A 26,992-nucleotide genomic window follows, 5' to 3' on the forward strand; every position below is an offset into this window, starting at 1 on the left:
TTTGTTTCCATGGGAGCAAATGCACATAAACTTAAATGTACTTAAAAAATTAAGTGGTTGCTTGAATTTAAAATCTAGTACCCATATGATCGATATCCTCTAAGCTGCCAGTATGAGGATAATAGAAGCTTGGCGAATTAACAGAGGAATCCAGTGTTTTCCCTGCACCTCTTGCACAACATCACTTTGGGACTCTAGCACTTGCAAGTGATCAACATTCTAGATCTTAAATATTGCCACACATATAATTTTACATTTCTGTATCCATCTGTTCAATGGACCAGTGGGTTTAAATAATCTAAAGGTTATTGAAATTTTGTTCATTGATCACATACAATATGTCAATCATTTATGTTAAACCAGTGTGCTTTAGTGTGTATAACTAAATAATGTTAGACTTCCATGCCTCATAGTAAACGTTCTCAAATCACAGTTTTTTTTCGTACAAAACTTGTAAGGACCTTCTTCTGTACTATAGGTTTGATTTCAAATTCAGCAACTTATCTTTGAGAAATTATCATATATACCTACAATTTTCAGTCTGCTTTTCCCATATTCAACTACAAAAATGAAATCGCAAGGGCCAACATTTTTAACCACTGACCTATATAAGCAATATAAATATAAGACTAATTCAAAGTTAGGCAGTGATTATTTTGTTTTTAAGGATTAAAACATATTTAAAAAAGTAATCTGCAACAAGCAGTTCTGAGAAACTCTACAATTGGCATTTGTAATGTAATGTACAGATACCATACAAATGTGATGTTCATTTTTGTGTCCAGATATTATATCGTTTTTGTAATTTTCTAATATGGCGATACAAAGGTATGTGGAACTCAATGTGACAATTTTTCTCCCAATTTTCCAAAACACAAGGATATAATGGCATATGTGACACTGATAAATAATGAAATACAAAAAAACACAAAGCTCGATTAAAAGGATTCATTATAAAAAATTGGTTTCGCGTTTAATTAGCGGTACAATTTTAAAAATCGGCAGCTTAACCCAAGATAAATGTGTGCGTATGGATTATGGGTTTACGGAATGTGATGTCAGGTCTGAAGGCGGGGTAGGCAGTAACACTGATCAAATAGTGCAAAGTCAGGGTAAAGTGTGGATTATGGCATGAGATAAACAGAGGCCCGAATGCTCAGTAGGATACCATTAAGACATAAAATGGCAAAAAATAAATATCAAAAAATTTTCTTATCAGTGTAGAAAAGTAATTTACTTATTGTATAACCTATAGTCTTGCAAAAAAAGGCCTCAGAAAGTCCACTATTTTCAGAAGGTCAGAAGTTTTACAAATGTAGTGCCTTTTTTGGGGGTCCATTTAAACCAGTGACTCCATGCTTTGTGATGGGTCCGATTCGTCACTGACCAGCGTGGCTCCATTTTTATCCAATGAAATGGGTCCATTTCCGTTCTCCTTAGTACTGATCAAGCTTAGCATTGCCTTGTAGAGGAATTGGTACTGCTCCTAAAAAATGATAAAATATAAAATCCAATTAAATAAATGTCGTGTTTGTTTAATATATAAGCAGGTGAAGTGAACATCAGCAAAAGAAACATGCATGGCTAGCTTTGCTTTACTGATTAACCCAAACATTTTTGTGTTTTTTTTTGTTCTTAAAGGGTTACTTCAGGCACCCTGACAATTTCAGTGACTCGAAGTGGTCGTGGTGCCTGAAGTCTGTATGTGAATGTTTTGCTGGGCAGCATCATCAGCCAGCCTGGAACAAGGCTGAATAATGTTAATTCTTTGATAATCTAGATGCACAGATAATGACTCGTTAACTGAGAACAGGCAAAAAATGAGCATGACTGACATCCGGCTTCTGCAACTCTGCAGAACATCTTCTGGATATCGTAAATCTTGCTTCTGAGGATACCAGATGCATCGCAGGATCAGTGAAAAGGAGTAACCATTTAACGAAGATCAATTTTTTTGTTTTGCCCAATGCAATTCGTTATCAAAGTGTGCATGTGTATATATATATCCTGATGAAAGTTTGTGTGCAACAAACAAACGTTGATTTTTTATGTGAAGCTAATTAAAAGCTAAGTTTTACTATTTGAAAAGTCATGAGAGTGCTATCCGGAATATCTTCTATGTATTTGGCTTGACAAGCACCGGGCAAGTTCCTGGATATGTGGAGTGCAAGATATTTTTTCAATTTTATATATATATATATATAACATGCCAAAATACCAGAGTATTGCAGTATGCAATGAAACCTTTTTTATAGGTTACTAACGAACATAATATTTCAAAGACAAGCTTTCAAAAGTTTCCTTTCTTCCTCAGGTCTGAAGCAATACTGAGGAAGAGAGGAAACTCTTGAAAGTTTGTGTTTGAAATATTATGTTAGTCCAATAAAAAGGTATCATTGCATACTGCAATACTCTGGTATTTTGGCATCTTTTCTACTGGACTAATACAGCTACTACCACAAAGGATTCTGGGTAGGCATATACAAATTAGCTGAACAAAGAATTTTTGCCTCATTCCATTTTTAAACATCGATTCCTTTGAGTCTGTTTGCTGTATACAACAGCTTTGAAACACAACTTAGGAAAAGATGCAAAGTGAACCACTCATGGACAGCTGTTTCCTTGTTAATGCAAATTATATATATATATATATATATATATATATATACACACACACACACACACACCACTATTTTTTTATTATTTGTTACTATTTGATATATATTTAAGATATGCATTTTATATAATGTTTATTTTAATGCATTTTCTGTTCAAAACATGTCCTGTTTTAACAACTCATGTTGAGTAGTGATGGCTTTACATAATGGACATTCTTTCTGAATAATGTTTTATGGTTGTCCAGAATTGAAGACCGACTCCTTTTACTCAGGACAAGAATAGCTTTAAAACAGGAATCTTAAAAAAAAAATATTTTGCCAGCAAATCTTATTATATAAAAACTGAAACATGACATACACAATAAGTAGGGATTAGTCAACCTTGACTGGTTTTATGAGGGCAGTAAATATATTTAGACTGGATCAAAAGATGAAAAGAATGTTAAAGGGACACTATAGTCACCAGAACAACTACAGCTTAATGTATTTGTTCTGGTGAGTATAATAGCTCCCTTCAGGCATTTTCACGCAAACACTGCCTTTTCAGAGAAAAGGCAGTGTTTACATTGCCCCTAGGGACACTTCCAAGTGGCCACTCCTTAGATGGCCACTGGAGGGGCTTCATTGCTCAGGGCTGCACAGTAAGCAGCTCTGTCCCCACGCTCTACATGGAGACTCGGAATTTTCCTCATAGAGACGCACTGATTCAATACATCTCTCTGAGGAGGTCCTGACTGGCCAAAACGGCATTTGGCCCTGTCCCTGTTTAGCCTACGGGAATTTTATTGACACAAAATCGGCCATTTTGATGATGTCATAAAGGGGGCGGAGCCAGCGCCAGCAGACCCATGCGACGCTGGATATAAGGTGAGTTTTAAACTTTTATAGGGGAGCTAAGGGGGGTAAGCCACCTAAATGGTGGTTTTAACACTATAGGGTCAGGAATACATATTTGTGTTCCTGACCCTATAGTGATCTTTTAAGTAACTCATAAATAATATTCACAAAGTTATGTAGCAACTGCTATTTAGATTAAAAATGCATGTTAGTGAAACATTATTTTTCTCTTGTTAACTTACAATATCTGTGAATACTCCTGGCCTCATGAGATTTATCATCTTGGCTACCTGGTATACATCAACAGCATTTTCATTTTCCAACTGCTGGGATAATGTAGCAAGAGCACAGAGGGTTCCTGCTGAAACTGCGCCAAACCTATAAACAAATGGATAATGTCTCAGTCATGAAGCTTTATAACGAGATGCATATAATAACAGCAGACATACTTCATTTTATAGAAAGGATCTGTGAAAAGTATTGCACTCATATATGCTGCAAAATGTGAGCCACTACAACACTAGTGTTCCTTCCCAACATCACACACAAATAAAGTGCAATACAATAACAAAATGGACTATAGCAGACACCAGTTACTTAGTGAAACACTCCTAGAGATAATTTGTACACTTACTCCTTGGATTACACCTGTCTTGAAGAGAAGGGTAAGTATTACATTATATCCCTAGGATTGCTCCACAAAAATACTGGTGTCGGCTATAGCCATTCTTGCCACCCAGTGGTTGTTTTTGTTTTATACTTCTTTTTATATTCAAGGTCTACATTAGAAATTATATTCCCTGTACCAATATGTCGGCAACAAAATATCTAATTACTAATTATATTGCAAATATATAATAATGAAATGGTAATAATTTGATCATTTCTCAGAAAAAACATTGGCAACTGAAACAGAACACCGGGAAATGTATCAGAGCGTCACCACAGCAACACTGATGCAATAGATCAGGGCCGGTGAGGGAGATTGAGCAGAGACGAGAAGATCTCCCCGTCTGTTTGGCTAGCCAGTGAAGAAGATCCTTGATCCTTGATCTCCCCACCGGCTCTTCCGTCCCTCTTGTGCCTGCCGCCCTGCCCTTATAACAAACCCGGCCCTGTTCATGGCAATGGTAAATACCTAACCTACTCACCTGACACTCAGCTGTAAATCTCTGAGCAACACTGCAAAACTGGGGAGAGAACTGGAAACACCACCATTCTATCAGTAGCATAAAGACGAGAATTACATTTTGTAGCAGCTAAAGTAACAGAGCTAGTCTTTCCTCTGCTGACTTACGCCTTGTCAATTTGTCCATTATTTCCACTTGAACCACCATGAGGGTTTGCCTCAGCCTCCTCTCTGACCTGTAAGTCTGAAACGCTACTGTAAAGTGTTGAACAAGAACAAGACTTAAAAATAGATCTTACATTTGTTTCTGTTTGTTTCTGACCTGATCTGAAACCACTGCAACTACGTTTGTTTTGTTGTCGACTTCATCAAGAAAAGTTTTTATTTTCCTCTATTAAATCTTGCAGTTCAAATCACCACATGCCTAAATCCCCCTTAGCTGTTAGCTTGCTAACCTAATTACACTAAACAAGGTTGAATCCTGAAGCTCTTAGCAGCTCTACTGAAGGTCTACATCTTGCTATTAAAAAACATCTTATTCTGTCACAAGAGTCTGCTTGTCCAATTAGTCCAGCTGCAGAAAGTCCTATAGGAATGTCCAAGTCTAATTACCGGCCCTGACTTAGTTATACTACCCGTGTCCTGCTACTGAATTTCATTTCTATCTGTTGTCACGTTTCATACTGAGAAAATTGCCACTGAAAAGTAACATGCAGCTAATGAGGTCAAGGGCGTCATTATCGCGCCTTTGTCCAGATTGTTAAAAACTGCCTCGAGAGGCTTCAGAGACAAAATTCAGAGAAGAGTACAAAGAATAGTTTTATGGTATCCATGAGGATATGGACCAATCTAATAAACACGCTGTACCAAATTTAATGAACAATGCATTTAAAGTCATTTGTCAAAGCAAAAAAAAAAAGCAAAGCAAAATAAGCAAGAGGTCTGAGTGGATTGTTACAATAACAGAGTCACTGAAGCATATCGTGCCATAGTTTTCCATTTCCACACACTAATTCAGTTAATACAATCTAAGCCCTTCTCAGATTAAATTGATACAAGACAGATAAACATGTATATGTGTGTATGTATACCAATTTCTATTGAAACCTGTAATAAAAATGAAAAAAGAGGGCACACTCTTTACACACCAAGTGTTTCAGCAAGCTAATGCGCTCTAGAGGTCTGGAGTGTCCCTTTAAGTTTAATTCAATGTATTAACCTTTTAAAACACGAGAAGTGAAATTCTGATGACAGTTGTTCTTTAATTACATACAGTTGTTATACCAACATTATAATACATGCAATCGATGTGGGTAAACCGCACGGCAGGAGGAGGTCGGCTAGGATAAAGGGAGGTGAGTCTCCATCAGAGTCCCGTGCAGTCGTGGAGCGATTGGACCGTGCGGCAAGAGGTAGACTAGGACCGAGGGAGGTGAGTTTCCCTCAGTGTGCCACACGGTCGCATGGAGCGGTCAGACCGCGCGTCAGGAGTAAGTAATGCCACATTTACACTGAAGCCAGACTTAGAGGAGCTCTGGAGTCATAGCTTCAAAAGAGGATTGCCTGTTGCAAATCCTCTGACATCTATCACATCCCTATATAATTTAAATTAACCCCTTCTGATATCTATCCTCTACAATCAAAATGGCCATACAACCTCTACCAAGTAGGCAATTCATGTATACACTACACAAATTACATTAAATAGCAATATTCTATAAGGCAACAATGAATTTTGCACCCTTGGTGTCACACTTTCCACAATGTATACATTTTACATAATTTACAATGATAAAAAAAAAAAAAGTGTTCGGAAACTAAGCAACCTCAAACAATCTAAAGTTTTACTTGATTTTTATACTTTTTCTTCAGTGCTTCCACTCTTCGTAAAGTAATAGATCCTATTTCTCTTCTCATTGAGCACATAAGATTCACATTAGTCCGAGTTAAAAACATGACATTTGCATGGAAATGGCCCAGATAATTTTAAAAAATGAGTTGCTCACAATCTGGCAACATATGGAGAGAGGGCTAATGACTTGCAAATCTTTAGAGAAGAATTTGATAACCTTAAACTACAAACAAATTAAGGCACAAATCATCATATTAATGCTATACCAGCTTGGCATTTCTAGATTCATATTTCTCAAACTAATTTGTGGATGTAATTATTCCAGAGTTTAAAGTTCTATATTTGCTGGGTATTCTGCGGAAGGAGAATTAAGCTCATTTTCAGCTGCATTTCCTTAAGCGATAATTAAAAAATAAAATTAAAAAAAATACTAGCTAATGTGTATTAAAATAATAATAAAAAATAAGCTTTACAAAATATGATAAATATGCCAGAAAAAAAGCAATTTAGTAATAAATAATTCCCTTAATGCTGTTATAAACACTGCACTCCTCACTTTATTCCTATACAAGAATTGTAAAAGTAATGATATCCTTGATCTAATACAACATAGTAATTAATATTTCCACATGACTGGGCTATAAACTGGCAAAAACTGTTGAATTAAAATAAATAGAAGTTTATTTCTTAATTTTTTTCTAATTGGAATATTTACCGTTGTTTTGGATTAGCAGTATTTTTGAAACGAAGATATACATAACATATAGCAACTATACTTTCTTGCAGAAACCTGGGAAGGTACTTGTAGATGGAGATGGCAACATGTATAGAACATTGTCCATACAGGGCTCTGAACATTCCCACTTTTGTCGAGACAGGCCCGATTTCAGGGTCGCGTCCTATTTTCCTGATTTAGTTCACTGGTTTCCTGCATCCGGGGACACCAGGAAACTGTACTCAGGCAGCACAGAAAGAGAGCATTATTAGATCACTCTTTGCATGATCCTGCAAGTTGGGGGCTCGCAACAATGCTGTCTGATACTAGGTTGGGTGGGTGGGCACCTGCCCTTTATCAGTGGGTGGGCACCCGCCCTTTATGGGCAGATCAGCAAAGTATGGGTTAATAACACACGTTATAAGGCCTGCCCACCAGTCCAGGTACATACTTCCCAATGTTTGGATGTATGCCCCATACGAGAACTTAGATGACCAAGAGCAGCCTTCCTCCTTTGACATGTTGGAATGATGTATGTAGAAGCAATTATATACAGGGAGAGTGGACCTCCTTCCACTATAACATATAAAATGTGCATACATTGTTTTTGGTGCTTGAAGTATTCCTTTAAAATTTAAGCACTATTAAAGCACTATGTGCTTTTCATCATTGAACATTTGAACATTCTGGGGTTTGTTTTTTGTTGTTGGTTTTCTTGTGGGGAGGTTGTTTTTTTTTTTTTTTTTTTAAAACACTGGCAGTTCTAGATTCCCTTGTATACTTTACTCCTTCAGAGAACATTTAGTTTTGCTAAACTGGTCAAACTGTCGATTTAAATGACGCTGATGAGGAGTGAAAAGGTCTTTAAAGATTATGTAAGTGACATTAAAACACGAGCAGTTAACTTGAGTAACAAATCTGCAAAACTGATGAATAACTTCCTTTGAAATACAAGCTCAGCAAAAAGCTGTAGAAGTACAACTGAATCAACTAAAATTTTAGACAAGATTGAGTGGCACTATTCAGTTTTCAGCTATTTCAAGAAATAAATGTAGCTTCTATCATATATAAACGTAGAAACATAGAATGTGACGGCAGATAAGAACCATTCGGCCCATCTAGTCTGCCCAATTTTCTAAATACTTTCATTAGTCCATGGCCTTATCTTATAGCTAGGATAGCCTTATGCCTATCCCACGCATGCTTAAACTCCTTTACTGTATTAACCTCTACCACTTCAGCTGTAAGGCTATTCCATGCATCCACTACTCTCTCAGTAAAGTAATACTTCCTGATATTTTTAAACCTTTGTCCCTCTAATTTAAGACTATGTCCTCTTGTTGTGGTAGTTTTTCTTCTTTTAAATATAGTCTTCTCCTTTACTGTGTTGATTCCCTTATGTATTTAAATGTTTATATCATATCCCCCCTGTCTCGTTTTTCCTCCAAGCTATACATGTTAAGATCATTTAACCTTTCCTGGTAAGTTTTATCCTGCAATCCATGAACCAGTTTAGTAGCCCTTCTCTGAACTCTCTCTAAAGTATCAATATCCTTCTGGAGATAAGGTCTCCAGTACTGCGTACAATACTCCAAGTGAGGTCTCACCAGTGTTATGTACAATGGCATGAGCACTTCCCTCTTTCTACTGCTAATACCTCTCCCCATACAACCAAGCATTCTGCTAGCATTTCCTGCTGCTCTATTACATTGTCTGCCTACCTTTAAGTGATCAGAAATAATTACCCCTAAATCCCTTTCTTCAGATGCTGAGGTTAGGACTCTATTAAACTTTTCTGTACTCTGCCCTGGGCTTTTTACATCCAAGATGCATCTTGCACTTATCCACATTAAATGTCAGTTGCCACAACTCTGACCATTTTTCTAGTTTACCCAAATCATTTGCTATTTGGCTTATCCCTCCTGGAACATCAACCCTGTTACATATCTTAGTATCATCAGCAAAAAGACACACCTTACCATCAAGACCTTCTGCAATATCACTAATAAAAATATTAAAGTGAATGGGTCCAAATACAGATCCCTGAGGTACCCCACTGGTGACAAGCCCATGCTTCGAATATACTCCATTGACTACAACCCTCTGTTGCCTGTCACTCAGCCACTGCCTTACCCATTCAACAATATTGGAATCCAAACTTAAAGATTGCAGTTTATTGATAAGCCTTCTATGTGCAACAGTGTCAAAAAGTATTTTGGAGCAGGTCTGCTGTTACTGGGTCACCTGGATTTGGTGGTGCCTTGGCAGGGTCTGATGTTTTGCTGGCAGTGGCTCCTATGTCCAGATCGGCTGTGAAATCCTCAGAGGAGTAAGAGGAAAAATCATCAGCCAGCGCCATTTTGTCCCAGGAGGACCTGTGTGAGCTCCGGAGCATTTCTCCGATGTCCCGGTTTGTAGGGGCTTTGTCTGCCCTAGTTTTCTTTGATTTTTTTGCCCATATCTATCTGTGGTACTGCTGCCGAGGTGAGTGTCCAATTTGGGGCTCGTTACCCCCGTTTAATAGCTCAATTTCTCCGGCTGAGACACGGAGCTCCGAGGCATGCGACCGTCTCGTTCTCCGGCTCCGCGTTTCAGTTTTTTCACATTAAAATTCGCCAGGTTGGTTATGTTGCCTTTGAGACCGTACGGTAGCCCAGGAATGAAAGTTACCCCCATGATGGCTTACCCTTTGCAATAGTAGACAACCCAAGGTATTGCAAATGGGGTATGTTCAGTCTTTTTTTAGTAGTCACTTAGTCACAAACACTGGCCAAAATTGGGGTTCAAACTAGTTTTTTGCATTTTCAAATATTAACACTAACTTTGGCCAGTGTTTGTGACCAAGTGGATACTAAAAAAGACTGGACATACCCCATTTGCAATACCTTGGTTTGTCTACTTTTGCAAATGGTATGCCTTCATGGGGGTCATTCTTATTCCTGGGCAGTGGCGTACATACCAGGGTCGCGGCTGCGACCGGGCCCGGCCCACCAGGGGGCCCGGCCGCCCTGCGACCCAGGTATGTACCCACAGGGCCAGCCTCTTCTGCTGGGGGGCCTAGGAGCCGGCCACCTCCGGGCCCCCCGAGGCTGGCCCTGCTGTCACCCGGCTGGCTTGCGGGCGCGCGAGGGAGCACTGTCCCCTGGGTGCTCCCTCTTCAGCTCCCTCGCTCCATCTTCCGGCTCCGGCATCAGTACGCGGCGCGCGAGGGAGCTGAAGAGGGAGCACCCAGGGGACAGTGTTCCCTCGCGCGCCCGCCAGCCAGCCGGGTGACTGCCTGGCCAGCAACACCACTGGACCCCAGGGAATCCCCCCAGCTCTCCCACAGGTAAGGAGGCTGGGGGGATTAAATAAAAAAAAAAAAAAAAAAAGGTTTGAGTGTGTTAGTGTTAGTGAGTGTGTGTGTGTTAGTGAGTGTGTGTGTTAGTGTTAGAGTGTGTGTGTTAGTGAGTGTGTTAGTGTTAGAGTGTGTGTGTTAGTGTTAGTGAGTGTGTTAGTGTTAGTGAGTGTGTGTGTGTTAGTGAGTGTGTGTGTGTTAGTGAGTGTGTGTGTGTTAGTGAGTGTGTGTTAGTGAGTGTGTGTGTGTGTGTGTGTTAGTGAGTGGGTGTGTGTTAGTGAGTGGGTTAGTGTTAGTGAGTGGGTTAGTGTTAGTGAGTGTGTTAGTGTTAGTGAGTGTGTTAGTGTTAGTGAGTGTGTGTGTTAGTGTTAGTGAGTGTGTGTGTTAGTGTTAGAGTGTGTGTGTTAGTGTTAGAGTGTGTGTGTTAGTGTTAGAGTGTGTGTGTTAGTGTTAGAGTGTGTTAGTGTTAGTGAGTGTGTTAGTGTTAGTGTTAGAGTGTGTGTGTTAGTGAGTGAGTGTGTTAGTGTTAGTGAGTGTGTTAGTGTTAGTGAGTGTGTTAGTGTTAGTGAGTGTGTTAGAGTGTGTGTGTTAGTGAGTGTGTTAGTGTTAGTGAGTGTGTTAGTGAGTGTGTTAGTGTTAGTGAGTGTGTGTGTTAGTGTTAGAGTGTGTGTGTTAGTGTTAGAGTGTGTGTGTTAGTGTTAGAGTGTGTGTGTTAGTGTTAGAGTGTGTGTGTTAGTGTTAGAGTGTGTGTGTTAGTGTTAGAGTGTGTGTTAGTGAGTGTGTTAGTGTTAGTGAGTGTGTGTGTGTGTTAGTGGTAGTGAGTGTGTGTGTGAGTGTTAGTGAGTGTGTGTTAGTGTGTGTTAGTGAGTGTGTGTTAGTGAGTGTGTGTTAGTGAGTGTGTTAGTGTGTGTGTGTGTGTGTGTGTGTGTGTTAGTGAGTGTGTTAGTGAGTGCGTTAGAGTGTGTGTGTGTTAGAGTGTGTGTGTGTGTTAGAGTGTGTGTGTGTGTGTTAGAGTGTGTGTGTGTGTGTGTGTGTTAGAGTGTGTGTGTGTGTGTTAGTGAGTGTGTGTGTTACAGTGTGTGTGTTAGTGAGTGTGTTAGTGAGTGTGTTAGTGTTAGTGAGTGTGTTAGTGTTAGAGTGTGTGTGTTAGTGTTAGAGTGTGTGTGTTAGTGAGTGTGTTAGTGTTAGTGAGTGTGTTAGTGTTAGTGAGTGTGTGTTAGTGTGTGTGTCTGTTACTGAGTATGTTTGTGTGTGTCTGTCACTGAGTGTGTGTCTGTCAGTAAATGTGTGCGTCTGTTCATGAGCGTGTGTGTGTGTCTTAAGCACTTACCTTTCTCCAGCGCCGGACTCCCTTAACGCTGGGGATCTCTCCGTACCCATCCGCCTCTCAGCTCCGAATGCACATGCGTGGCAAGAGCCACGCGCGCATTCAAACCGCCCATAGGAAAGCATTACTCAATGCTTTCCTATGGACGTTCAGCGTCTTCTCACTGTAATTTTCACAGTGAGAATCGCAGAAAATCCTCGAGCGGCTGTCAATGAGACAGCCACTAGAGGCTGGATTAACCCTCAGTGAAACATAGCAGTTTCTCTGAAACTGCTATGTTTTCAGCTGCAGGGTTAAAACTAGAGACCTGGCACCCAGACCACTTCATTGAGCTGATGTGATCTGGGTGTCTGTAGTGGTCCTTTAAGTGTATGTGTTTATGCATGCACTGGCATACATACCGCGGTCGCACGGGTCGCAGCCCTGCGACCAGGTGCCCACCGCCATGTGTTGCGGCCCCAGCCTGCGCAGAGTAAGCGCTCGCGCGGGGGGAGGGGGGGGGCCCGGATCAGTTTTTGCACCGGGGCCCCATGGGTTGTGTGTACGCCACTGTTCCTGGGCTACCATATGGTCTCAAAGGCAATGTAACCAATCTGGCAGTTAAGTACACATGGATGAATCAAAATCTGAATACTGGAAAAGGAAGCTTTTTGACTGCAATTAAATCCACAATGGCTGAGCTAACGGTTGGGAGTCTCGAAAGTGGATGGAAGTAACCTCGCCCACTTTTATTATTTTTTTTTTTTAATGCAATGTCTGTTTTTTTGTGTTTAAGGATGCAGTAGACATGATTTGCAAGCAACTTTTTAAACTCTGGGTCAATTCACTAAAAATAAACTCAACTACGCACTGTTTCCCATGCCATTGTCAAGAGATTCTTGCACTGCTCCATGTTTTCAGTATTTCTTTCACTTGGTTTTAATAATGGCAACTAACCGTTTATTTCATAGTGGGATCAGCCATTGCAAGGACAGTATTATACATGGAGGGTGAATGCCCCTTACCTTGAATATGTATTTGTGTTCATAACTTGTTCATCAGAATAAAATGTAACCATAAGGAACACTTGCCATTTGTTCTAAATATAAAGGCTACTTATTTGTTTTTTTCTGTCCAACAGAAAATAACAAAAATACAAGGATAAATAGTTGTTTATAGGAAGCTCAATATGATGATGCCTCAAGCGTTTTATGTTGAAGGCTACCGAAATAAAACAAGGACATTCAATAAAATCACAACACATTTTCCACCTATAAGAGAAGAATTCTTTATAGCGAGGAAACAATGATCACTATTAAATGGTGGACATTTATATTTTAACACGAACGTTAAAGCAGTTTTCACTACTAGCAGCCCAAGGCAACATTTATTGCCTCTATTCTTTAGTATTCTCAATAATTTTACTCCTGAAAGTGTAGAAATGTGACCCTTCTGCTGCAGCAGTCCCTATAAAAAATAACAATAATAATAATAATATATATAATAATAATGATATGTGATATGTATAAATATATATATATAAAATTCATAAAATCTATAAAATTCAATGGAAGCTTTCATTTAAATTGTATTTTCTGCCTGGATTCTACCACACAATACCAATATATAAATAAAACATTTTCAGATTTTTTTTTTTATCCCACAATGCGTAACAGTCAACGTGTTGGACCACTGTTAGTGTTTTCTTTATTTTATAAAATAATGCTAGTAGGGACTAGTTACATTTTTTTTTGTGATAACAAGTCAACTGCTTGTCCTCAACAGCTTAAATTCCATGTACATCCATTACTAACCACCCCCCCCTAAAAAAAAAACCAAGATAAATGTGAGTATTTCATGGATACATACTCATCGTGCACAATGGTAGGTCCGTCTCTCGTTAGAGCTTCTTCCTTTATCACGTTAATCAGTTCAAATGCACTGCTTATTGGAGCATCAGGGTTAGGCCATTTTGGACACTGAAAGTGACGTACTTCCAAAACGTAGTCATCCTATAAAAGAGAATTATAAATAAATGACCAGGCATTTGAGAAAGAAGTGTTTATTTGTTAAGTTCCATTAGTTGGAGTAATTCCACAAGAAGTGGTTAAGAGAATGTTAACCTAGGTTTTCTTTTGATAAACATCTTATCTTTTTAAATCATTTTATATCCTCAAAATATCACTGTCAGTCATGTACTGTAAACTTGAATATTAAATAATGCTCACTTGTTCATCCTAAATTTAACATTTTTAGTCCAGTGTTAAGTACTGCATTTACTGTGCCTAAAGAGTACCTACTCGGGCCTGCCGCAAGGGTTGTACAGGCAATGATTGGGTAAAAGGCCCACTCAAGCAAGGAGGCGCCAGCATGGGCAGTGTAACACAATGCATGTTATCTCCTAACTAGACTGAATTGGCAAGTCATACAGTGCCCCTAACCAGACCAAATGGACAGCTCCCATTGCAATGGTTCGGCACTGCTGACAAGAGGTGGTGACATTTCACTTCCTACCAGTATGCACGATGCAGCAGGAATTCACCAGTAATTACACTTTATCACTAGACACCCAGGAAGCCACCCTCTAGCACCCAAAATAGGCTATTGGGAGAGTAGCTGAAACATACAATATGTAATTCTATGTGCGTGCATTTGTGTGTGTGCGCGTGTAGCTCTATATGCGTGGTACATGTGTCAGAGGAAGAAGCATACACCTTTTTATAAATGGCACATAGATTTCTGATGGCAGCTGACACTTGGAGTGTTCCTTTAAATATTCATATCTGTTAAATGACATAAAACCTGCACTGTATTTATCTTACCATAACGCCCTTTTTATTACCAGTTTGTGTGCTCGCACACTAAACTATCCAAACATTATTAACTCCAGATTTTATACAGCTGTATTATCCAGATTTTGTTTCCATCTTTACTAACCCTATTTTAAAAGGCGACATAGCTCACATATTAATTAACCCTGTGCATCTGTGATACTGAATCAGACAGAAAATTCCTGTTCACTCACGTTCAACACATTCTATGAGAAGCATTCTGTTTCAAGAGCTTTGTGATTACTATGTATGTGCTGTATGTTCCCAGTGCTTCTGAATGAGAATCAGCGATTTGGCCCAGATAGCATCAATATTGATCACCTCCCAGGGGTGGATCAGCACTGCAGAAGGGAGATGGTTGTAGCACTAAATTGGAGTTGAGATTATTTTTTAATTTATAAACAGGGGAACAGACTCTAAAATAAAAAGAAAGAAACCCTCCAACGTGAAAAGTATCATTTATTTTTAATGTTGGAGTGCCCCTTTAATTCTGTATATCTGTGATACAGCTTGGCTCTTTACTCCCCCTTCTGAGTCACAGATTTTTGGAAACTATTGACCGCCAAACACAGTTTTCTTTCCTACATTGCACATTAATCAGAACAGTTAAGATTCAGAAGGAAGTGAGTGTGCTTGGAACACGGACACCAACAAACCGCCTCAGACCGAGAAATAGCTTTATTATGCCTTTAAACTAAGTGCACCATTGCCTCCAGTGCAGTGCCTTACCTGTGTTGCTTCAAGTATAAAATCATGGATGATAATTTGCTCTTCATTAGAGAGACACAACCGGTCTTTGCTGATAAGGGTAACAGTGAAGGTCTCACAGTTCATCGATTCTTCACGGCTTGGCCAATAAACAAATTCATCCTCCGCCTAGCAACAAAGAAAAAAACAAAGACAAAAATAAAAACACGTATTGACCGAGTCCAGGAATTGGTATTATTGTATGACTCTAAAAAGAAGCGGTATTATTGTTTGAACTTGGGTTAAATTATTAATGTCAGGGTATAATGGGGTTACATTTGTATTATCAAAAAGCTTTTTTTTAGCTGTTTTCAGCTTAAGGTTAAAACACTTTTGCTGATCTCTTTCTTTATAGATAAAAAAAAAAAGGAAGAAAAAAAAATCTAATTAGTCTTATTTTACTGCAAGAACAATTTTTGAGTTACATTCTTTCTCTCTAAATTAGCTTCTCGGTATCACAAACAAGATTCATTATTCATAAGGCATGGAAAACAAAAATCACACTCCTTGACCGATAACATTAAAAAAGTACATTTGACAGATGTTTTATTTCTGGCCAATTTAGTGCTTATTAAGTATACACACAGACACAAAAAAAAAGAAATTGAAAGAAAAAAAAGAAAAAACACAGAATTAACCCATTTTAAGAAGACACGAATCTGAACAGATTAATAGGTTTGTTTACAGTGTCAGCAAAGTAAGAATAAAAAAAGAGCACACTCATCAATTCGGAAAAAAATTGATTTAACCATGTATACACTGAGAGAGAATACAATGTATTTACTGAATATACCAGACCATTTACTAGCACACAATACCAGGCAGATCTTTACACCCTACCATCAGACTGGTTCATGGAAGATGAGAAGATAAAGGGGGCAGCTGAGACACATACAGATTGCCAAAAAGAGATTAAGTGCACACGTGCAGTGCATTTGTTATGTGTGTAGAAGAGAATAATTTAAGTTGCTATCCCATCTATTTTCCAGCGGTATTCCACAGAAGTAGGGCACCAGTAGATTAATGCTTGATGGTGGGACACGCCACCTATGTCAGGACAGTCCCATACAAACAGCACGTGAGTCATCAGAAGATTATGCAGACAAAGCATGAATTCATTAACATTTCCGCCACCACAAAATTCAAACTGCATGAATAATTACTCCCCCCCCCCCCCCCATTATCTTTCATTCTATACTGAAATTGGTTATACGACACTGATCTATGCTGCGTATATCTATTTTAATCAATAAATGTTATTTAAAAAAAGAAAATGCTAAATCACCCAGTATGGAATTCCAAAGATGAAATTCCTCCCAACGATTCCAGTTTCAGTGAGACATTCCCAATTTGTGGATCCTATCCCAACATTCCTGGTTTGCGCCATAATGTCCCACTTCTGTGGACAGCATTCAATTATCCCCAACAAGTGCGGTGAAAATACAAACTCAAACCCGAACTAAATTTAAGGCATTGGTACATCCGCGGGTGAAAGGATAACAATAGGATATATAAAGCACTACAACTCATAGTTAAAGGGAAACTATGTATTCTCTCCTAGTGTGCCACTAAAGAACACATTGAAAGTAATTCAGATTTCATGCTAACCTTTTTTTCATGTGGTTTCCTTTTAAATAAATATTAATGATATAGTACTCAACAACAACAACAACAACCACCCATTTAAGCCCAAACGAAGAAAGGGCAAACACTGCAAATAGGAAAAGGTGTGAATAGAAACAATGCTTCATTCTCCTCTTCTCTGTAGGCTTTTCCTATGCCGACTGCCAGGTTTAAAGGACAGAGTGTATAACAATGATTGGCAGGAGCTAGGATGGCACCAACCAGTTGCAAGATAAAAGGTGTGGATTTCCAAAACTTGCTTTTCTCACTCCTCATAAATAAATATTTGTGAAATTTATGGGAAAAGCAAAGCTGAAAACTGTCAGTTCCCTGTTAAATAATGATTTAAAGCCCAGCTAAATCTTAAAATGGATCACAATTCCAGACATTCCCTTTGTTAATTTTTTTGTTCTTTTCTTTCTGATGGTTTAACGTAACGTAAGCGCGCAAGAAGAGAGTTCTGTTTATTTTAAGATGCCAATTAATTTTCAAGTTGTATCTAAAGTGAAGATTCTCGTCTACATGTCCCCAAATTATATATTTAGTTTTTGACTAATCACTGCGCTCACCGCTGTCTAATGCGGATAAGACTCGCATAATTGCATTGCACAGAGTGTTTCCAGATCACTATGGCGTTGACTGGCCCATACACCAATAATGATGATTCTGTTAACAATCACATTAGGAAAATGAAGTGAGCTTGTTATAGATACGCAAGTTGTGCAGAGAGTCATATTTTTTTTTCTCCCTTTCCTCTTCTGACAGCCACATTTTCAGCATGTCCTAATGATGACAGTCCACACCAAATATATTGCCATCAGTCAATTTGTTGCAGCAGTAACTTAATGTTGTAATAATTTATTGAAGTGAACCATGACTACCTGTCACATTAAGACATTAACATTAAAGGCAGACAAAGAGAATCTCATGTGACACAATTAAAGATAAGTAAATGGATAGTGCTCTCTATTAAATGTGAAATTACGCAAGTGCATGGGGTGGTTACCAGTAAAAGAAAGAAATTGTGTTTTAAAAGAGAAATGACACTTTTCCGACACACCGTGTTGACGAATGTACCGCTGCAAATGGCATAGCGTAGGCAAGTGTACGCTTAGCACCACATCACTTTCTGGTTCACAGGTGGCATCAACGTCCCATGATGCTTTGGGAATTCACGTTCGCTCAGACATCAGCTGCCAAATTGCTGTATGACTGGATGCACGTGTGAGTATTCCTTTCTGTTCGCCATATGCACACATGCACTTTGTGAGCTACAGGGTTATGCTAAAACTGTGCAAGCAAACGTTACCCATGTTGGTTAACTTAGTTGCTTACGATGTTATATTATAGCTAGATCGCATACTTCTTAACTATCCTGAAACTGACGGGGCAGCCCCGACTTGGTAAGCCATGGTTCGATGATTTATTTTTTTCTGTCCTGCATCTGATGACACAGTGAAAATATCCAACAAAGCATTATCAAATGCCATGCTCAGCTAAGTGGATGATGGGTAATTTCTATCCATGTAAACTACCACTACACTGCACACAGGCAGCCATGACTGGCTTGGTGAGCAAGGGCCGTCTGTCAGCATGCAGGTGTTTACATCATTAGTGATGCACATTGTTTTGCTAGCATACATGCTGGGAGGTATTTGACCACAAAGAAATAATTAGAGACAAAAGTGGTCAGGAAATTTGAAGGTTAAAGGAACTCTATAGCGATAGGAATACAAATATGTATTCCTAACGCTATAGAGCCCTAGTCACCATTTAGGTAACTAGGGCACCGTTCCACGGCGAATAAATGGTTATTAAATCATTTATTTGCTTACCATAATCCAATGCCGGGCTCCCTCGGCACTGGTGACCACTTCTCTTCCAACGATGTCTGCGTCCAAGTGGAGCCGAATGTGCATGCGCAGCCAGAGGTGCGAGCACATTCAAATCCGCCCATAGCAAAGCATTACTCATATGGTAGTATGGGGATCTTTTTTGACACTGGACTCCATGAGGACATCCAGCATCAAATAAGTGCGATTTACTCCGTGTAAATCGTGGAAGCGCCTATAGCGGCTGTCAGGGAGACAGCCACTAGAGACTGGATTAACCCTGCAGTGTAAACATAGCAGTTTCTCTGAAACTGCTATGTTTTCAGCTGCACGGTTAAATCTAGGGGGACCTGGCACCCTGACCACTTCATTGAGCTGAAGTGGTCTGAGTGCCTATAGTGGTCCTTTAACTCTGTAAATAGTGCTGCAATTAGCAATGGAATGCTTATCTTTCTGGGGCAAGGAGGTAAGCACTAAAGTAAAATAAGGTAATAGATTCTATTTAAAAGTATATGAGTATCTTTAAAAAAACAAAACACAAAAACAGCACAAAAGAAAAAGGAAAAAGAAAAAGAAACACACAAAAAAGGTAAACAGGTAAATTAACTTTGCACTTACCAAGCTCTGATTATCTGGCAGCATAACTATGATCTGTGCATTATGATCCCAGATCATCCTCCAGAAGTCTTTAGTTGTATGTGGCATGGGATGTTGGGTTATAATAAATTCATTGCTTCTTAAATAACCCTGTAAGAAAACACGATAATTATTAGGAGAGCTCTTCACACCTAACAGCAAAGATACAACTGGGAGGGAGGGGTGGACCTGAAACTCATGGTGGTTGGGAGAGCTCTGCATATCAGCCTATATTTTAAGCCACTTAACAACCAGTCCCCTTGTTTGGCACATTTGGTGACCTACCGGTACTCAATATCAATCCTAGGGTCACACTCCACAAACAAGCAAAAAAAGGTCCGCGCAACCAGAATTATTACCAGGGTGTTATCCAAGTTTTGGGCACTTGGACTTTGCCCATGCATATGCATATATTCTTCTGCAGGGTCCAGCAAGGCCTAGTGCTGCCGACGGGAATGATAGGAGACCAATCTCTTATGCAGTCGAGCTTTACCACCTCATAGCGTGTTCACATTGTCCTGACTCCCCCCTTTTCGACTGGTGGGGGTCCCCACTGACCGATCAGATTTTCTCATGCACTCTCTTTGCCACTCTTGCTAAGCAAGCATACTTACAAGACTGACAACTGACAACAACAATGTTTTCTAGATAGTCATGTCTACTAATATGCATAAACCTTAATTTCTGTCTAGGTTTGATTCTTCTGACTATTTACTTAAAAAAAATGTGCAGTTTTATCAATGCCTTGTTACTTGTATGATTTGTGTTTCAATCTCCTTGCTATTGCTGTTGGGACATTGCAAAAAAGAACATTAAAAATAAAGAATAAAAAAAATAAACAGACTCGTCATTTTCAGCCAGTTATTTTTTAGTTCTATATAACTATGTAACATATAAAAGAGCTATTTATATATGGAATCTGCTTACTTTTTACTAGGTTTAATTCCAGATTAGACATAGAATAAGATTTTTCATTATTCATGCACTTTCTCGTCATTGGCCAAGTTTCATATTTAGCTGCATTTTGATTAGATAAAGCACCAAGACATTAGTCAGAATGTATCTTTCACTATAACTGTGTTCATTCTCCTATCTCTCCCTCTCTCCTGCCCTCCTGGAACATGTCACAAATTGCCTCTCTTCTACCTCTAACTGAATGTTTTCCATTGTTTTCCAATGTTTTTTTTATTTTTTTATTTAATCTTTCCAAAACTGAACTTTTCATGCCCCTCTCCCTCCCCCCATGTAGGCCACCTCAATCTATCTCCTGCACATTAATGTGATACAAACTTGCTGCCTTTTGACTAGGTCATACGTTTTATCCTCCAGTTCAGTCTGTTCCCAAATCCTGTAAAAATATTGCTTGCATTTGCCCTTTTCTGACTCAAGGTACTTGTTCGTGCCCTCATCATTTCCCCAAATTGACTAATTGGCTAACTAGTCTTGGCCTTACCATTTCCCCTCTTTAGTCTATATATTTACAATACTGCCAGTCTCCTCTTACTGATTGACCGCTACTTCCACACTTCGCCAATAATTACATTGGCTTCCTTTACCCTCCAGGATCCAATTCAACCTGCCACCACTAATTTACAAAGCCCTCAATAAGTCCTCTCCTCACTGCATCTCTTCTTTAGTCCTCTTCATGGCAATGATGTACCCTGATGGCAGTGGGCTCTTTCAGCAGGATAATGCTTTGAGGAACGTGACAAAGAGTTCAAAGTGTTGATTTGGCCTCCAAATTTCTCAAATCTCAACAAATCCAATCAATTGAGGCGCCACCTCGCAACTTGCAGGACTTAAAGGATCTTCTGCTAATGTCTTGGTGCCAGATACCACAGGACATGTTCAGAGGTCTTGTGGAGTCCATGAATCAATTTTAGAGCTGTTTTGGCAGCAAAATGGGTACCCACACAATATTAGGAAGGTGGTTTTAATGATGTGGCTGATCATTGTATATTCTCATTGCAGTTGGAAGCTGTCAAGAGGTAACACAATTAAGCACAGTTTCTGAATATAAACTTAAAGGAACACTCCAGACACCATAACTACTACAGTGTAAAGAGTCATACGGTTATAGAATGGTTTGACTTTTTAACTGGCTGAGCTTATTGACCGAGAACATACAAAAAAAGAGGAGAAAGAGTTGGAGTCACATAACATATGGGAATATTGGAATATTCCTATGGTGAAATCACCAATAATCGTTAAACTCATCTTTTAATAAGTCATAGATAAAAGAAAGTCCAACAATTAGTGGTGTTTCGAACAACCCTTTAAGTTTACTGCAATATCGTAAGCATCCTGCTAATAGAAAACTCTTTAGGACAAGGCTATAGCTAAATTATTTTAATTAATGTAATTTAAGATCATAACCAACAGAAGTAGTTTTCTAAACATTAAAGAACCACTATAGTCACCCAATGAAGTGGTCTGGGTGCCAGGTACCCCAGGTTTTAACCCTGCAGCTGTAAACATAGCAGTTTCAGAGAAACTGCTATGTTTACATTGCAGGGTTAATCCAGCCTCTATTGGCTGTCTTCTTGACAGCCGCTAGAGGCGCTTCCACAACGCTCAATGTGAAAATCACATTGAGCACGCAGAATGTCCATAGGAAAGCATTGAGTAATGCTTTCCTATGGGCGGTTTGAATGTGCGCGCGAATGAACATTCGGCTCTACTCGGGAGCTGACGTCGGAGGGGTCGGAGAGGTCACCAGCGCCGAGGTAGCCCGGCACTGGATTAAGGTAAGTGGCTGAAGGGGTTTCCCCTTCAGCCCAGCAGGAGGGGGGACCTGAGGGTAGGGGACCTAAGGACTATATAGTGCCAGGAAAACAAGTTTGTTTTCCTGGCACTATAGTGGTCCTTTAATGTACTTTGGTGTTCAGTAAAGCTGTGAGATATGTATTAAATGGTCTGATGGTATTAATTACAGTGGAATATGTGTTTAATATTAATAATAAAATACAATTTTATATCTTAACATGAAATATACAGTTATATAGAAAAAAATATTTTCGACTTTTCTTGAGAAAGAAAACCGTTTCCAATGTAAAAATCAACACAAACAGTATTGTGGTTAGATTTTTCTCAATGTGTCTCGAGAGACTACTTCATTTCTATGAGAACGTCTTCTGCAAAGCAGTGTTTTTATGATATTCTATGATAACAACTTAGATTCTATGAAAAAGAGCATGAATACAACTCTGAACCTATAAAAACTACCCCTGAATCATTCTAGTTTCAAGAAACAGTGGAGAATTGTGAAATATTATCTTTGAGCTATCGAACAACAGAACAGATGGAAAAATCTTAGCGCCACGGGGCAGATCTCTGTTCCACATGTTTGTATAGTATAAATAAGAGCCAAACATAAGAAAGTGCAATATATGTTTTAACATTCTAATACAACAAGGAATTGAGTGCCCTATATGTGACCTTACACCTGGGCATTTGTTTACCCCTATGAGATCTCCTTTGGAACTCGTTTTTTGAACCTCCTTTGAATCTTTGAAGCTAAGTGTACCGTTGCACTCGTTACAACCGCTTGTTCTGTACAATACTTTTTGTATTTTTGTGTTTTAGCGTTAGAAACAAAATAAATTCGTAATTAGCCACCCAAAATCAAACTGTGATTTCATACAAAGATTTGTAAAAAAAAAAAAAAAAAAAAAAAAAAAAAAGAAGGATTTACACTGGATTTCCTTACCATGATATATGAAGCATTAATGTAGTCTGTTCCTTTCATGCCAGGTAATGGGGCAAGACCAACTCTTGCACGTTCAGCTAAGGGTTAAAAGAACAGAAATGAGAGTAATATCCGTTGATAAACACCAAAATAAACTGGTATTCCAGTAAAAGCTGTATTTGAACTCAGTGCTTAAAGGGATACTGTAGGCACTGTAACAGCTATATCTCATTCAACTGTGTATAATTTTAGAGTCTCACAACGCCATCTTACTATTCAGTGTTGAGCCATTTTTACTGTGTTAATGCTATATAGGAGTCTTCAGCAGCTCGTCCAACTGTGCTGCTTGGGTACCGGGGGTTCACTTATTCATCCGCATATAAAAATGTGATTAATAACGTTTACTGTTTTGACAGGAAAAGTTGTGCCGAGCAGCAATCAAATCCACAGGAGGGTTTGTGCTGAGCAGCAATTATGCAAATGGAAACCTAGTAGCTGCCTTTGGGGTGAAAGGCCAATTGCAGCCTATCAGATGCAGAAGAGGTGTATTTAGGCCCAGTTCTCATTCTGCTCAGTGCCCTGTTGTGGTTTCCCTTGTGGTTGTCCGAGAGCACGTTCCTGATTAAAGTTTGTTCTGTTTTTTGACTTCCCTGTATTCTGGTATCCCTGACTTCTGGCTTTCTCTTATTGTTGTGTCTCTTTCTGTATCCCCTGACCTTGGCAAGTATCCTGACTACTCTTTGGTACCTTAAGTCCGGCCATTCTAAGGCACGGTAATACATTACCTATTAGTCATCTGTGGGACACAATTCTACGTGCTGTATCAACTAGTAATCCTGACACTGCGGAAGTCTAAGCCTCAGCAGCAATGGGTAGCTGTGATTGGCTGAGAGTGTCAGCTGACCGCTTTCAGGATATCAAAGTGCCCATTAAGGTATGAATCAGTATGGCTAGAAGGAAGTGTGCAATCTCTGCTCTAGAGACACCTCCAGCGGGGGTGGGGCAATGGGACGCCAGGAAAACTCATTAAGTGTTAAGCTGTTCCAAAATCTTTTAACACTGATTCGAGGGACAGTGCCAGGGGACTCCAGGCACTATAACAAATGTAATGACATGAAATGGTTATAGTGCCTACAATGTCCAATTAAAATAGCCATTGTACAGTGCAACATAACACTTTAATAACAATGTATTTATGGTATTTATGATCTATAGCACACCAGGCCTACAGCTTAATGTAGTTGTTCTGGTGAGTATAATCATTACCTTAAGGCATTTCACGCATGTTTACTTTGCCTCTTAAGGATACCTCCTCCTTTTGGCCAGTCCTCAGATGTGCACTTCAATGCATCTCTATAAGGAGGTGTTGATTGGCGAAATGTGCGTTTGGCCCCCTCCACATCCCTCCTCCTTGCCGATTTCAGACAATATAATGCTTTCCCTAAGGGAAAGCATTGGATTGGCTAAAAATCGTAAATTCTGATGATGTCACCAAGGAGATGGATTGGGGGCTAGACCAGCGGCCCATGCGGTGCTTTAAATAAGGCGAGTTTTAACCCCTTCTAAGGGGGACAAGCCACCTAAATGCTTGTTTTAGCACTCTAGGGTCATAGAATACATGTTTGTGTTTCTGACCCTATAGTGCTCCTTTAATGACCCTAGAGTTCTTATCTACTGCTACAAGTCCTGTGGTACAGGAGCTGAATTCCCCACCCGCAGAGGCTGCTGCAAAGTTTGCAAGTGAAAACACTTAAAAACAAAGCTTTCTACCTTTAAAAAGAAATAAAACAAATTCCCTGAAATTCAGTGCAAACTTATTGTTGCAGCCTTAACTACAAAAACTAGATCTGCCATAATTGTCTTGTATCAACCTACAGAATGATGAATTGGTGCAAAGAAAAAGACAATACAAACAATCTACGTTCTAGCGGTAATATTAATTTTAATATAATAATCACTGTAACTTGTACTTACATGGCACAACAGATGAGTTCCTGTTTTTCTCCTTGTTGCAATCTTTCTGGGCACTGAAGCATTCCACGTACTTTGCATTACACTGTGTCACCAACTGCAGGTTATAAAACACAGTCTAACATGAGTTGCTTAATAGGGTGCGTACGCGCAAAATAAATTCTAGTGCCCTTACTTTTTTTTTTTTTTTTAAACATTACAACTAATTAAGTAAAGTTTTCTTTTTGTTTTATAACTTTCCAAAATTTTAACTGTTTCACGTTAAAATCTAGTAACTTATGTCAAGCTGTCTATTAAACTAAACCAGCCAGTTGGCAGGTTTAATGAAGTTATAGAGGAAATATTGCTTTTCTGATGTTGACAGTGTCTTTTTTCCTCTCCTATATATGATCTTTGACTACTTGAAAAAGGAAGGATTGTGGCACCATAACCACTACAGTAAGTAAGAATGACCTGTTGACATAATAGCAGATCATAAATGTATGTATATCTAGGCTGTACATCTAGGCTTGAACTAGTGTCCGCCCCCCACCCCCAATTATGAAATTGTTATATATATATATACGGTATATATATATATATATATATATATATATATATTCACACATATACACAGTGTAAAGAAGTTTTCAAAAAATCCTAAAGTTCCGTATCCCATGAACAAAAACAAATCCCTATCAGATTGCCCAATTTGATATTTAGCGGAATACCTCGTTCTGTGTTCTTTTGACATTTATAAAAGGTTCTTTTTGGCAATTCTAGAAGTGATTGGTCTAGGACGCACCAACATTTTCTTAAGTTATGGAACATAAGTCAATGTGACTGGTGATAAGGAAAGACTATTCTGTAATTTCCCATTCTGTGATATACATACTCTGAACTGCTTCTCAAGCCTTATCTTCCCTCCCGCTGTAGGTGTCAGGATTGAGTTCACATAGCTGTGTAGCTGGTTAGTAGACACTTCTGTCTCTTTCCCAAGGATAGCCTCTAACAAGGCGTCGTGAATAAAAATATACTGTTCCTGGGAAGAGAAAGAATAGGAAAGACATTGTTCTTTTCGAAGAAGCAGTGATAAAGCACACATTAACCCATCGGGGAAGGAGATGTTATGCGTAATTAGCAGTGTCATATGTATGTACTTATTTGAATAAATTTGCTGCATACCGCAACCACAATTCCCTTGAATAAGATACCAGTAGTTTGAATTTAACAAAACAAAAAAAACAAAAAACCTCACGGATGCTCTAGGAATTCAGATCAATCATCTCAAAAATCTGTGTTCCACAGCATGAATTATGCATTACTGAAATTCCCAGCCAGCTAGTAAGACAGTCTCACAGTACTTAATTAACCATTTCACTGCTGGTAAGCTTGTGATCCGCTGTCTTGTTAGACAGGGTATAACATATCCATAACTACTTCGAGCTGAAAATGCATGTTTACTGCACAATCTGCAAACATAAAATTCATATTAACTGCAAGACTCCTACTGACACTTCATTGCGAGTGAGTCTGAGGAAATATTACAAAGAACATTGCAAATCTGCCTTTCAAAATATATAGTGAGCATTATACAGGATATATGAAAAACTACTATAACAAATTTTGGGGGTATTTTTTATTTTTTTTTTATAAACGTTGCCTAAGCCAGTGTTTCTGAATCTATTGGGTATTTCATTGGGTCTCTAGAGGTTGGAAATGTTGCATCAAATTCACCAGGCCCCAGATGTTTGCCATTAATACATTTACAGTAACGGCACTGCCGTTACTGTAAATGATCAATGGACAGAACCTTGACACTGAGAAAATGTAATGTGTGTTTTGCAGGGTTTCATTTTATGCGACAAGGCCAACGAGAGTTGGCAAAATC

General features: G+C 39.0%; 1 protein-coding gene across 3 annotated transcripts in view; it reads right to left on the minus strand.

Annotated features, from left to right (window-relative positions):
- Positions 1-938: 938 nt before the first annotated feature.
- Positions 939-26,992, minus strand: part of PTPRG (protein tyrosine phosphatase receptor type G) — a 486,380-nt gene continuing 460,326 nt past the window's right edge. For all 3 annotated transcript variants that reach the window (XM_063426859.1, XM_063426861.1, XM_063426860.1), the window contains 8 exons: positions 25,997-26,143; positions 25,126-25,219; positions 23,173-23,249; positions 19,446-19,574; positions 15,355-15,501; positions 13,664-13,806; positions 3,698-3,833; positions 939-1,486 (listed from right to left, as the gene is read on the minus strand). In XM_063426859.1, coding sequence (XP_063282929.1) covers positions 1,340-1,486; positions 3,698-3,833; positions 13,664-13,806; positions 15,355-15,501; positions 19,446-19,574; positions 23,173-23,249; positions 25,126-25,219; positions 25,997-26,143 — 1,020 coding nt within the window. In that variant the 3' untranslated portion in view covers positions 939-1,339. The remainder of the gene's footprint in view (positions 1,487-3,697; positions 3,834-13,663; positions 13,807-15,354; positions 15,502-19,445; positions 19,575-23,172; positions 23,250-25,125; positions 25,220-25,996; positions 26,144-26,992) is intronic.

This window comes from Pelobates fuscus, chromosome 7 (assembly GCF_036172605.1).
Source record: "Pelobates fuscus isolate aPelFus1 chromosome 7, aPelFus1.pri, whole genome shotgun sequence".
NCBI classification, from domain to species: domain Eukaryota; kingdom Metazoa; phylum Chordata; class Amphibia; order Anura; family Pelobatidae; genus Pelobates; species Pelobates fuscus.